This window comes from Coenobita brevimanus, chromosome 44, assembly GCF_032717465.1.
Source record: "Coenobita brevimanus isolate Jiangsu-jjx chromosome 44, ASM3271746v2, whole genome shotgun sequence".
Classification (NCBI taxonomy): domain Eukaryota; kingdom Metazoa; phylum Arthropoda; class Malacostraca; order Decapoda; family Coenobitidae; genus Coenobita; species Coenobita brevimanus.
In genome coordinates this window covers 48,079,024-48,092,414 of record NC_136997.1, presented here as the reverse complement: position 1 = coordinate 48,092,414, position 13,391 = coordinate 48,079,024, and the positions used below count along the sequence as shown (strand labels likewise).

Genomic DNA, 13,391 nt, shown 5'->3' with positions numbered 1-13,391 from the left:
ACGTATCTTCATCATCATTATAATCATCATTGTCATCATCATCATCATTATCATCATCATCATCATCATCATACCCTTATTTTCCAATTATACATGGGGCGAATATCAACTAAAATATTTAGCTTTAAGGAATGAATATGCATCCACCATAACATGTGGACAAGTACACATATCTTCATTATCATAATAATCATCATTCTCATCATCATTATCATCATCATCATCATCATCATCATCATCATTATCATCATCATCATCATTATCATCATCATCATACCTTTCTTTTCCAACTATACATGGGGTGAACGGTGTCCAGATATAGTAATAGGAGCAGAGGATGAAATAGCACTGGGTATGTTGACAACAAACCTCGGCATTTCTCTAAGAATGTGCGCAGCCTGCCTGACACTGGCTCTTCCTACTCTGTTCAAGCGAAGTGGTGTTCCTCTGAGCTCCTAGCAGAACAAAAATAGGACTGCCAATTTCTGGATTTTAGCTGGAGCTCCAACTTTTTAGCTCCCCTCCTCTATCCACCGCAGACACAAGCTGGATGGTCCCTATTCTCCTTTTTGGACACATGCCGGATGCCCACCTGTCCCTTTTTGGACTTTTGACTAGAAATTACAATCGTCTTCACTTGCTCTGCTGGGGAGTGTAAGCACAGGCCGCCACTTGTCTCTACCTCACCAGTGCACCCTCAGACGATGACACTCTGAACTACATTTGACTTCGTATGGAAAGTTTCATTAGTAAACTGTGAGACTTCAGCGTTTTCCTACATACATATAGACAAACCACCTGAATAACAAATTTAATCATGACCCAAGTTATCTTCATCTTGCACAGTATTAGCTCAGGCATTTGTCAGATATGGAAAGCATATTTAATCTCCTCATATAATGTAAACAACCACACATAAAATAGGAAAAGACAGAAGTATAGCAAGTACACATCTAGTAATGGTTGACACACATTTTAGTTCTCAGCTTGTGCACCAGGTTTGGGATAAATTCGGTTTCGTTTCAGTTCGTTCAGGAAATATACTGAAAATCCTGTGAAGTGATTAGAGATTTGCATTTAACTTTCCATTGCTTTCAGTAAAAACCGGAAACAGAATACCTGCACTTAAAACAGTAAATAATGATTGAAATAAGTGAAGGGAAATCTAATCAGTCCCAGCAGCTGTGTTGGGGTTGGAGACTAGAAGAGTGAGGAAGATTGAGAAAACAGAAAGACGAAAAGACAACGCCATAATACATAACAGTCAATTGCGTGTCGTGGGAAAAGGAATTGTTTGCTAAGGAGGGACAGAAATCCCTGAAGGTTTTGGTGTCGAGACCACCCCTTACAAGATGCAGCGTCAGGCAGTGTACCATCCAGAGAGTGAAGGGTTAATGTGCTTGCAGTGAAGTGAGTTTTGTGTGTGCATGTGCCTGTGTTTTCAAGTTTGGGTACTGAGTCACAGAATCGTTCCAAACATCATCAAATAAGCTTTCTGTCCTCTTCCTGATTCCTGTAATTTTGATGAGACGTAAGAAGGTCTCGGTTTCACCATGCTACGCACCACCAGCCACCTCCATAAGTGTGCAGCCAATTCAGAGTACACAGGAGGCACAGATCAGTACTTGCTAGCCATCCCGAGGCCTACCGATAAACGATCAGGTTAGTGTATTTTACCCATCCCGAGAGTGACGGGTTAATGTGCTTACAGTGAAGTGAGTTTTGTGTGTGTATGTGCCTGTGTTGTGTGTGTGTGTGTGTGTGTGTGTGTGTGTGTGTGTGTGTGTGTGTGTGTGTGTGTGTGTGTGTGTGTGTGTGTGTGTGTGTGTGCCTGTGTTTTGTGTGTGTATGTGCCTGTGTGTGTGTGTGTGTGTGTGTGTGTGTGTGTGTGTTTGTGCCTGTGTTTTGTGTGTGTATGTGCCTGTGGTTTGTGTGTGTATGTGCCTGTGTTTTGTGTGTGTGTGTGTGTGTGTGTGTGTGTGTGTGCCTGTGTTTTGTGTATGTATGTGCCTGTGTCTTGTGTGTGTGTGCCTGTGTTTTCAAGTTTAGGTACTGAGTCACAAATAACCATCGTTAAAAAAAGGGAAGAAGGTATTTAGATATTTAACGAACTGTACTCCAGAGCAACTTGTAAAAAACAGTGAAGTAAATAATATACTGAAACTCAGACTTTGACACAAAAGATTAGCTTATCATTACAAAAGTTTACGTGTTTTGCAAGAAGCAGATATGGCGTTCTCAGTACAAAGAGAGTTAGGGCAGCATACCAGATGTCAGGTCCCACAAGCTGAGGGAAAAATGACTGGAAAGATGACCTTGCTAGCGTGTGCGTTGCCCTTGAAATGCTGATATGGCAGGAAGGCAAATAAGATCTGGTGGGCCAAGGTGTATCATGCAGCCGTTGTTATAAAGTTCGTTGCTTTCCTTGTCTGTGCCGCATCTGCTGTAAGTCCACGTCCTCACCTATATCTTCGCCTCATAAAGTTAAAAAGATATCATTGTGTTTCTTACTCTTCCCTGCAACAAACAACCCCTTATGGACAGTCAGATCTGTTGCTGTTTGACGAGAGAGATCTGTGTCCTTTGTACTCCTTTGTATTCACCCTTACCTGCGCCACACCAGATAACCAACACCAGCCTCATACCACCTAAACTCATCACAGAACATTTACAACACCACCACACAATCCTGGAGTCGCTTTAAACCAGTCGTATAGTTATTTTTTACTGGTACAACACCAAATGATGCTTCCTACCACAACAGGTCAAAAGTTGTTATTGTTGTTGATGTTGCATGTGTTGTGATGGATGCATATTCATTTGTTAAAGCTAAGTTCTTCACGTAATATTCACCCCATGTATGACTGGAAATGATGATGATAATGGTGATGATAATGATGATGATGATGATGATGACAATGATGATTATAATGATGATGAAGATGTGTATACTAATGCACATGTCATGGGTGATGCATATTCTTTGTTTAAAGCTAAATTCTCCAGTTAATCTTCCACGCTACCTACATCCAGTAACTCATAATATAACTTACTTTTGATCAACACGGCATCTAAAATCTAAAAGTCCCAATTTTGGTTCATCAGCAAATGTAGTTGGAATGTGACGTGTTTGTACAGTGAAGTTAAATGTAGATTTTTGTTGCTGTTAATAAAATTCTACAGCAAGGCAGCAACAGCAGTTGTGTTAAATAATAGTTACTCAGGATTGGTTAAAAAGTCGTGTAAACATTTGCGGTTTTATTGGGTCTGACGTTGTTGTTTTGGCCCTGAGGTGTGACCCTGAGACCCTGCAGGTGATGTTGAGGTAGTCAGCACCACAGCAGGCTAAGGGCCACTGCTGCCTGCCTGCGGTGTATTCTGGAATGGCCGCTCAAGGGGTCACTCCAGTGTGGCTCTCGATCCAGTCCAAGAAGTAGTGGACGCGGGTGAAGCCGTGGGGCAGTCCGGACTCACAGCCGGCGGATGCCACGAAGGAGGTGACTCCGTAGGTCTTGCCGTTCCTGTTCAGGGGGCCGCCAGAGTCACCCTGTACAGGAACAACACTTGGGATTAATGCCTATCCACTACACGAGGCTCAGTAAGGCAAACAATATTACTAATGCACTGTCCTCTAGAAGGTCCACTACACACACCCTTCCCTCTAGTACTGCTGCTGACAAAGAGTTGGTAGTTGGTTAGTGATGTGATATAGAGGTGTGGTGTACTGTGTGATGCTGGGATGTGCTGTATAATGGTATAATATTATGTACTGTTGTGTATATGGTTGCTAAAAGGTGTACATAGGCTGCACACCCTTATCTGTAGTGCTACTGATAAATAATAAGAATGGAGTTGTTTAGTGCTGTGATATAGTGGTGTGGTGTACTGTATGATGCTTGGGTGTATGCTGGTATTATACACTGCTATGTACTTGGTTACTAAAAGGTGTATTTACACTGCATAAACCCTTACCTTTAGTGCTATTGATAATTATTAAGAACGGAGTTATTTAGTGATGTGATATAGTGGTGTGGTTCACTGTACAATGTTTGGATGTTCTATATAGAGGTATAATATTGTGTACTATTGTGTACATCATTACTAAACAATGTACTTACGCTGCACACGCCCTTACCTTTAGTGCTATTGATAATTATTAAGAATGGAGTTATTTAGTGATGTGATATAGTGGTGTGGTTCACTGTACAATGTTTGGATGTTCTATATAGAGGTATAATATTGTGAACTATTGTGTACATCATTACTAAACAATGTACTTACGCTGCACACGCCCTTGCCTCCGGTGCTGTCGATACACACGTTACCAGCGTAGATGGTGCTGCCGTACACGCTGGAACAATCCGAGTTGCTGATGACGGGCACGGTTACCTGGCGAAGGTTGTCTGTGATGGTGGTTGCACCTGTACACCAACAACATATTTAAGTATTAGCACAACATACCACCTGAACAACATACACTCTGCCCAACATAGTACCTGAACAACATTCACACTCCCAAACATACCCCTACACTCCCTTATCAACACACTCCTTCACCTAAACACTCCCTCACCAACATTTTAGTCACTATTTCAAACGTAACTTTCAAGGACTGTTGTTATGCAGGTGTTAATAGTAAGACACAAATAAATCCGTGTAAATAAATCCCTGTGTAAATAAATCCCTGTGTAAATAAATCCCTGTGTCAATAAATCCGTGTGTCAATAAATCCGTGTCAATAAATCCCTGTGTAAATAAATCCGTGTATAAGTAAATCCGTGTGTAAATCAATCCGTGTGTCAATAAATCCTAATATAAACAAGGAAGCGTCACTTACTGTCGGAGTCTTTGCCCCAGCCGGTGGGAGTGACCAAATCTCCTTCACTGACGTCATCGCTGGGCAGAGCAACGGCCTGGATGTTGGCTGCAGGGCAGGTACACATAGGAGTTAGTGTATGTGTGGCCTCAACGTACACCAAGTAAAGTTAGGCAGGTACACACAGGCGTTAGTGTAAGTGTGGCCTCAACGTACACCAAGTAAAGTTAGGCAGGTACACACAGGCGTTAGTGTAAGTGTGGCCTCAACGTACACCAAGTAAAGTTAGGCAGGTACACACAGGAGTTAGTGTATGTGTGGCCTCAACGTACACCAAGTAAAGTTAGGCAAGTACACACAGGCGTTAGTGTATGTGTGGCCTCAACGTACACCAAGTAAAGTTAGGCAAGTACACACGGGGGTTAGTGTAAGTGTGGCCTCAACGTACACCAAGTAAAGTTAGGCAAGTACACACAATTTAGGCCTCAGTATAAGTGTAGCTGATAGGGACGTACACACAGCATCCTTATACATACACAAGGAAGGTTAGGTAAATACACACCTGTTTCCCATACATACACAAGCACGTTTAGGGAAATACACACAGGTAAGGCGTCAGTGATAGGTGTAGCTGATAAATACACTAACCAAGATTATCAGCAGGTGTAGAAATAACTGATAACGTGTGATATGCAGTTGATTTTCAAAGACATAAATATTATGTGGATTCATTTGCAACCCAGTCCATCTAATACCGTGAACTTATTTCCTCTCTTATTATATCTCACACACTTTCTGATACTAAGGAAAGTGATATTAATAAAAATTCTGATAAATAGATAAAGATGTGTAGTAACTTTCCATAGTAAGTGATTTTGTTGATGTATTATTTAGGATGATGAAATAAGCAAGTGGGTGTAAGTGGAGGGTGAGAGTGTAAGTGACGATTGTGTGTCAGTGTGTAGGACTTAAGTGGAGAGACATGACAGAGGTAGAGGAGGAGGGAATGTGTGTGTGTGTGTGTGTGTGTGTGTGTGTGTGTGTGTGTGTGTGTGTGTGTGTGTGTGTGTGTGTGTGTGTTTGTAATCTTACAGTTGAAGGTGACAGGTGAAGGCAGTTTAATAAGGCCGAGGTCGTTGTGAAGGGTGAGGGGACCGTAGCTCTCGTGAGTGATCAAGTTGGTTGACCTCACGGTGACCTGCGAGGCCTCGTTGGCAGTGATGTCGTGGGCACCCATCACCACGTCCACGTACGAGGCGCTAAAACCGTGAAAAAGAGATAGATATTAATAATTCTAAAACACTGACACTAATATATGATTAAAACAAACACTTTCTTTAAAACACCCACCCACCATCCACCCATCACCACGTCCACGTACGAGGCGCTAAAACCATGAAAAAAGACATATGTTAATAATTCTGAAACACTGACACTATTATAATTATGCATTAAAACAAACACTCTCTTTAAAACACCCACCCACCATCCACCTATCACCACGTCCACGTACGAGGCGCTAAAACAGTGAAAAAACATATATATTAATAATTCTAAAACACTGGCACTTACATATGCATTAAAACAAACACTCTCTTTAAAACACCCACCCACCATCCACTCATCAACACATCCACGTAGCCTACTAGGCATAGAACAACAACAACAACAAAAATCATCAATCATTTTAAAACACCCCCAACCCAATTATAAGCATCAAAATCACTCACAGCAGTTTATATCATACATCATCAGTAACTAGAAGATAAATTAGCAGTGTGTGTGATATATTTATTGTGTTTGTGATAAAGTGCGTGAAGTCTTACCTATCAGTGCAGTGGGCAGCAGTCAGGACCCACTCGTTGGAGATGAGGCAGTGTTATTGGTAAAGCAGTTTATATTATACATCATTAGTTTGTGGTGTATTTCTTGTGTTTTATATATTTCTTGCGTTACTGATAAAATCTTACCCATCAGTGCAGTGGGCAGCAGTCAGGACCCACTCGTTGGAGATGAGGCAGTGTTATTGGTAAGGCAGTTTATCTTACACATCATTAGTTACTGAGAGACAGCATTAGTTAGTGATGTATTTCTTGTCTTAGTTATATGTCTTGTGTTAGTAATAAAGTCTTACCCATCAGTGCAGTGGGCAGCAGTCAGGACCCACTCGTTGGAGATGAGGGAGCCGCCACAGAACCATCCACCGCTGAAGAACAGACCCACCTGGTGAGGCCACGCGTGGGGCGTCGCCTCTGACCCGCCCACGATGCGATCTGTTGAACCAAACGTAAACACTGGATGGCTTGAGTCACTGGCCACATAAACACTCGATGGCTTGAGTCACTGGCCACATAAACACTCGATGGCTTGAGTCACTTGCCACATAAACACGCGATGGCTTGAGTCACTTGCCACATAAACACTCGATGGCTTGAGTCACTGGCCACATAAACACTGGATGGCTTGAGTCACTGGCCACATAAACACTGGATGGCTTGAGTCACTGGCCACATAAACACTGGATGGCTTGAGTCACTGGCCACATAAACACTCGATGGCTTGAGTCACTTGCCACATAAACACTCGATGGCTTGAGTCACTGGCCACATAAACACTCGCTCTACTGACTCACCCTCCCTGACTCACACTGATGTTTAATACTGTACAAAGTTAAAATAATGTTGGTCTTCAAAATGTTAAAGTGTGCATATATCTGATAACATTTTAAAAAGAATAATTTCCAATAAAATCTTCAGAGACAAAAGGAAAACACTGGATATGACTCACACTGATGTTTAATACTGAACAAAGTTGAAATTATGCTGGTCTTCAAAATGTTAAAGTGTGCATGTATCTGATAACATTTTAAAAAGAATATAAAATCTACAGAGACAAAAGGAAAACACTGGTTATACTCACGGGACTTGACTGGGCCAATGGGTGTGACTTTAGGAAGCGGTGACTTCCATCTCCACGGCACACCCGCCGCGGGGTTGCCACTCTGTACACAACGAGACACGTATTAAACAGCTGCAGTGCCAGTATAGGTTCTGTATAGGTTCTGTATGAGGCACGTATTAACAGCTGCAGTGCCAGGATGGGTTCTGTATAAGACACGTGTTAAACAGCTGCAGTGCCATTAAGGATTCTATATAATACACATATAGGTTGTATTATATCTTCGTCTTTTTAGTTTGTAGGTATTTTTAACAAGAGCTCCTTATTGACAGCTGTAGTGCCATTAAGCATTCTGTATGCCACACATGTCAGCAGTGTTACAATATTACATCGTCGTCTTTTTAGATTGTAGATATATATAACAAGAATCACGTGTTAATAGCTGTTGTGCCATTAACAAGTCACTATCCCACACAGATTAGCATTATTACAGCATGATATCTTCGTCTTTTTAGTTCTACACACTTTTATTATGAAGATTGTGCTTTAAAAATAGATTTGAAATATAACCACAAACACATCAGAACGCCCTTCTTTCTGATCAATGATTTAAAGCAATTAGTCTCCTTTCTTTTAATCTCAAAAGTGTCCTTAACTAACGGCACACCCAATGTACCATAAATTTTCCTATCACATACACCATTTTAAACTGTACAGAGGAATAAATATATAGGATTAGGGTGTACATCATTTCATCGTTTTACAGATAAGGGATGTGAGTGATGGACCCGTGGTGGAAAGTAGTTAAGAAAATTACATCTCAGACTTAGGTGTGATGAGAATTGTGTCGATAGGCAATGTGGTGTGAGTGACGTTGGTGTTGAATCTACACCGTGACCTGAAGATGGTATAGTGAGAGTGGTATGGTATCAACAGTACTGGTTGCAAGTGATTCTGTGAGGCTCTTGGTGTGTGGTAGAGGTGTTACTAAAGGTAATAGGGAGTTGGGTGTGATGGGAATGGTGGTGGTCTGGTGAGAGAGAGAGAGAGAGAGAGAGAGAGAGAGAGAGGTATCCAATAAACACCTTGCGTAAGTGAAATAAAAGAATCATATCAGCGAAAACAGATATTTTGCGTAAGATTTTTTAGGTATTTGGAATGGCTGAACGTGGATTCAAACTCGAAATTCAGAAAGGGATTACGCGCCCCCCCCCTACCCAAAATTCTGGATCCGACCGTGCATTGTGTGGGTGGTGTTGCAGTGGTGCTGGAGAGAGTTTTTTAAGAACAATATGACGGATTTGGCGTCATGAGAAGGGTGTTGTATTTGTGTTGTATTCTTAGCGGCTTTGGAGATTTCGCAGCATTACTTCCTTAACTATTGTATACATCAAGCCTTAATATCCTCTTGTATGTTATTGATGTAAATTACGTCGATACTAAAGGGATATAAATACATTAGAAGAAGATGTTAAGGTGTAATATGTAAAATAAATGGCTAAAGAATGGATGTTACGAAGTCTGCCATGCCGGCCAGGGCCTGGCGGTGAGGGTGAGGCGTTGGACTCACGGCGACGGCGACGCAGGCGAGGAGGAGAGCGAGCTTGGCGATCATGACGGCTGCCTGACCCTGCCTGACCCGCCACACCTTATATACTCGACGGCCATCCCGGCATCACCTGGCCACGCCTCGCTGCAACAAAGTCACCTTCACTGCCATTTTTACCTGAGCCATGCGAAACAACACCTGTGCAACTGCCCCCACTCTCCCACCAAACACACTCACGCTTTTTTGCTTGAGGTTTGTATCTGTACTCATTTTACTTTAACTTGGCCCAAATTTGTCATGTACTGCCTCCATTCTCCCTCCAAACACACACACGCTTTTTCCTTGATGGTGTCTGTATTCATTTTACTCTAACTTGACCCAAATTTGTCATCTCGCCATCGTGAATGCTGAGTTACAAGAGATAAATAATAAAATATGGTGCTTGTCACGAAGAAGTGCTGTGGAGAGAATGCAGAGCTGTGGTATTGTCTTCTCCTGGCGCTAATAATATAAACACTGGAATATGATGCTAGTTACGAAGAAGTGCTGTGTACGGAATGTGGAGCTGCTGCATCATCTTTCTCTGCCACTGAGCTACGTGAAGCAAGCTGCAAAAGGACGAAAATCTGGCCCAAGTCAGAATAAAAACAACATAAGCATCTGTGACAACCAAGGAATTGAGTGCACGGCTGAACACACACACACACACACACACACACACACACACACACACACATCACAACTTTCTTTTCAATACATCATCCTCAGTACTTCGTGCAGGGTTCTAAAAACTCTTTGCTTCTGTGTTGACATCCTGCCTAGACAGACACTTTCATCTTTGTCTGTAACTTTCACAAATCTTTCTGTCTGTTTGCTCTCATTCGCCCCTGACAAACACCTTCATCTCTGTCTGTATCTTGCACCAATCCTTCTGCCTGTTTGCTTCTTTCATCCCAGACAAACACCTTCATCTTTGTCTATATGCACCAATCCTTCTTCTGGTTCTTTGCTCTCATTCATCCCAGACAAACACCTTCATCTCTGTCTGTATCTTGCACCAATCCTTCTTCTGGCTGTTTCCTCTTCTTCATCCCGTCTCAAGGAATGGACTGTTTTCCCATTTCTTTGCCACACGATTCCTTCAACTTCTCTATAGTCTGTTCTTAATGGGAAGATTTTGAAGCCTCTTTCTTCTCGTAGCTTGCTTTCTTATCGCCAATGTGGGTACTGGCAGGGACGCTCCACTGGCTGTCTTTTAAAATAATAATAATTATTTTTTTTTTTAATTATCATTATCATTTTTATTATTATTATTATTATATTGGTTGGTGTGGGCGCTCACCATCCACTCACTCGATGTAGTGCTGCTTGTAGTTTGCAATATCGGTGTAGCTGTAATATTTGTGTATTGTGTAATTAATAAGTCTTGCTTGTGAACAATAATTCCAGTGGAACTAATCTATCAGTGTAGGTACAATTGCATGCCACAGCAGGCACAGATAAGGCAAAGTGGATGGATGATGCAACACAGAAATCCCTGGTGAGGGTGTGGGTGAGGGTGTGGGTGGGAGTGTGGGTGGGGGTGAGGGAGAGGGTGTGGGTGTGGGTGGGGGTGGGGGTGGGAGTGTGGGTGGGGGTGAGGGAGAGGGTGTGGGTGTGGGTGGGGGTGGGGGTGGGAGTGTGGGTGGGGATGAGGGAGAGGGTGTGGGTGTGGGTGGGAGTGAGGGTGGGGGATAGGCATGGTTGGTGGATGGCTATATAAGGCTGGGTGAGGCAGGCAGGGTCAGGCAGCCGTCATGATCGCCAAGCTCGCTATCCTCTTCGTCTGCGCCGCCGCCGCCGTAAGTCCACATCACCACTAACACTAACACATCACTAACATAAACACATCACCACTAACAAACCTCTAACACATTATCTTTAACACTAACACATGATCACTAACATGTACTTCATTACTAACATATACGGTATTCTTACACTAACAGTCATTGTCTTCACACTCCTACTTTTTCAAAACAGAAGGGTCTTGTGTTTTCGTAGTCACTGCATATTTAGTGTCAGTAACTACAACAATTCTCCAGTTGCGTGCAAGAAGGATCAGGACTCAAAAAATAACAGTTGTGTGTTTGGGCCAAGGAACACCATCTCAAGGGAGGTACGGTTGTGTGGTATAATGGCCCGTCTCTATCCTCACTAGGGAGGCTTTCAGATAAACATAAGCCTGGCTTTTAAAACGGCTGAGAGTCTTGTGTTTCTCCTCAAAAATGAGGTTTTTGGACATTGCCTATTCTTGCACTCCGCAGGAGAGTTAGAACTGTGCATCTGTGCTTAGTATCTTTCTGTCAAACCTGCCTAAGCTACGGGATAGAGACAATTAGGTAAGCCAGTGCAGCAGGCGAGTCAGTCCTCCATCCACACTACATTAATCACACACAATTTTAGTATCATGATATGGTCCACTGGCACCACCAACAAAGGTGATGGTGTTCACACTGGTGTTTGTTGGTGACCAGTGTTGGTGTTGTATGGCACCAGACTAACCCACTGTCTCCCTCCCTCGGGCAGAGCGGGAACCCCGCGGCGGGCAAGGAGTGGCACTGGAAGTCTCCCAGGCCCCTCGTCACTCCCATCGGTCCAGTCAAGTCCAGTAAGCATCATGCTGGTTCAGTTATGCTCAGCACACAGCCTTATATTCTCCATTGCCTACATATGCATTTATCTTGTTAGCAATGTCACAAGGCTAACTTAGTTAATTATTTACCCTGACAACATTATGTGTGTGCACTTGTGCCAGGCCGCATCGTGGGTGGGCAGGAGGCGACGCCGCACTCTTGGCCACACCAGGTGGCCCTCTTCATCGACGACACGTATTTCTGTGGCGGCTCCCTCATCTCCAGTGAATGGGTTCTCACGGCTGCCCACTGCATGGATGGGTCAGTGTCATTTGTGCCACACCTTCTGTACCATCAACTGACACAACTGGCTTTGTAAACACTGAGTCCACAACCTCATTTGTGACACAGAATTTCCTCAAAGCAAGAGTCTTGTTGAGAATAATCTATAAGTTTTCTTGTTTAATCACAGCGCCGGGTTTGTGGTTGTGGTGTTGGGCGCCCACAACATTCAAGAAAACGAAGCCTCTCAGGTCACCCTGACAAGTACCGACTTTGAAGTTCACGAGAACTACAACTCCTTCACCATCGCCAACGACATCTCCGTCATCAGGCTGCCCAGCCCCGTCAGCTTGAACAGTAAGCGATAGAAACAATGCTATAAACTGACTGACATGGATTGTAATGAATTGGATCAGGTGACACAATATGGCAGTATTATGACATGAGTAGGTATTTTGTGCCAAGTGTATATAACTGATGGTGAGTGTGTGGTTTTGGCTGCAGGTAACATCCAGCCGGTGGGTCTGGGATCCAGTGACCCATCAGTTGGCACCACCGTCACTCCCACTGGCTGGGGCAGAACTTCTGACAGTGAGTGCCACTTGTGTTGTGTTTTGACCTAATCCACCAGACAACAGTGTGTACAAACATTATTCCTATATATGTAAGTGTATTGATGGAGGCACAACACAAGTGACTTTGTGTTGTGTACAAGCATTATTTCTATATATGTAAGTGTATTGATGAAGGCACAACACAAGTGACTTTGTGTTGTGTACAAGCATTATTCCTATATATATGTAAGTGTATTGATGAAGGTACAACACAAGTGACTTTGTGTTGTGTACAAGCATTGTTCCTACATATGTAAGAGTATTGATGGAGGCAAAACACAAGTGACTTAACCATTTGTGTTGTGTACAAGCATTATTCCTATATATGTAAGTGTATTGATGGAGGCACAACACAAGTCACTTAACCATTTGTGTTGACAGGTTCCGGTGCCATATCTGACGTGCTGATGGAGGTGGACGTGCCCGTGCTGTCCGTGGCTGACTGTGATGCTGTCTACGGCATTGTCACTAATAACCAGATCTGCATTAACACCGCCGGTGGCAAGGGCACCTGCAATGTAAGTTAAGCACATGTAACAATGTAATATTACATATTACAGTGTTAGTTAACCACATATAACCATGTAATATTACATAGTACAGTGCTAGTACACAAA

At 43.0% G+C, this 13,391-nt stretch overlaps 2 protein-coding genes across 2 annotated transcripts in view; one reads left to right on the top strand and one right to left on the bottom strand.

Annotated features, from left to right (window-relative positions):
• Nucleotides 1-3,391: 3,391 nt before the first annotated feature.
• Nucleotides 3,392-9,329, bottom strand: LOC145398152 (chymotrypsin BI-like). Its single transcript, XM_080271101.1, has 7 exons — nt 9,285-9,329; nt 7,736-7,817; nt 6,951-7,089; nt 5,909-6,075; nt 4,838-4,924; nt 4,282-4,421; nt 3,392-3,547 (listed from the first exon to the last, which is right to left on the bottom strand). The coding sequence occupies exons 1-7, from the start codon at nt 9,327-9,329 to the stop codon at nt 3,392-3,394; spliced, it is 816 nt and encodes a 271-aa protein (XP_080127227.1).
• A 1,730-nt stretch (nt 9,330-11,059) lies between these two features.
• LOC145398151 (brachyurin-like) overlaps nt 11,060-13,391 on the top strand; it is a 2,568-nt gene continuing 236 nt past the window's right edge. Inside the window, exons 1-6 of the mRNA XM_080271098.1 lie at nt 11,060-11,104; nt 11,832-11,913; nt 12,061-12,199; nt 12,351-12,517; nt 12,665-12,751; nt 13,156-13,292. Coding sequence (XP_080127224.1) covers nt 11,060-11,104; nt 11,832-11,913; nt 12,061-12,199; nt 12,351-12,517; nt 12,665-12,751; nt 13,156-13,292 — 657 coding nt within the window. The remainder of the gene's footprint in view (nt 11,105-11,831; nt 11,914-12,060; nt 12,200-12,350; nt 12,518-12,664; nt 12,752-13,155; nt 13,293-13,391) is intronic.

What these genes read in the sequence shown, in the direction of transcription:
- LOC145398152 (XM_080271101.1), bottom strand. Translation starts at nt 9,329, where the DNA reads ATGATCGCCAAGCTCGCTCTCCTCCTCGCCTGCGTCGCCGTCGCC. An exon ending in CATTGGCCCAGTCAAGTCCC is followed by an intron (nt 7,090 to 7,735) that starts GTGAGTATAACC and finishes TTGGTTCAACAG; the next exon opens with ATCGCATCGTGGGCGGGTCA. An exon ending in CTGGGGCAAAGACTCCGACA is followed by an intron (nt 4,422 to 4,837) that starts GTAAGTGACGCT and finishes GTTGGTGTACAG; the next exon opens with GTGCAACCACCATCACAGAC.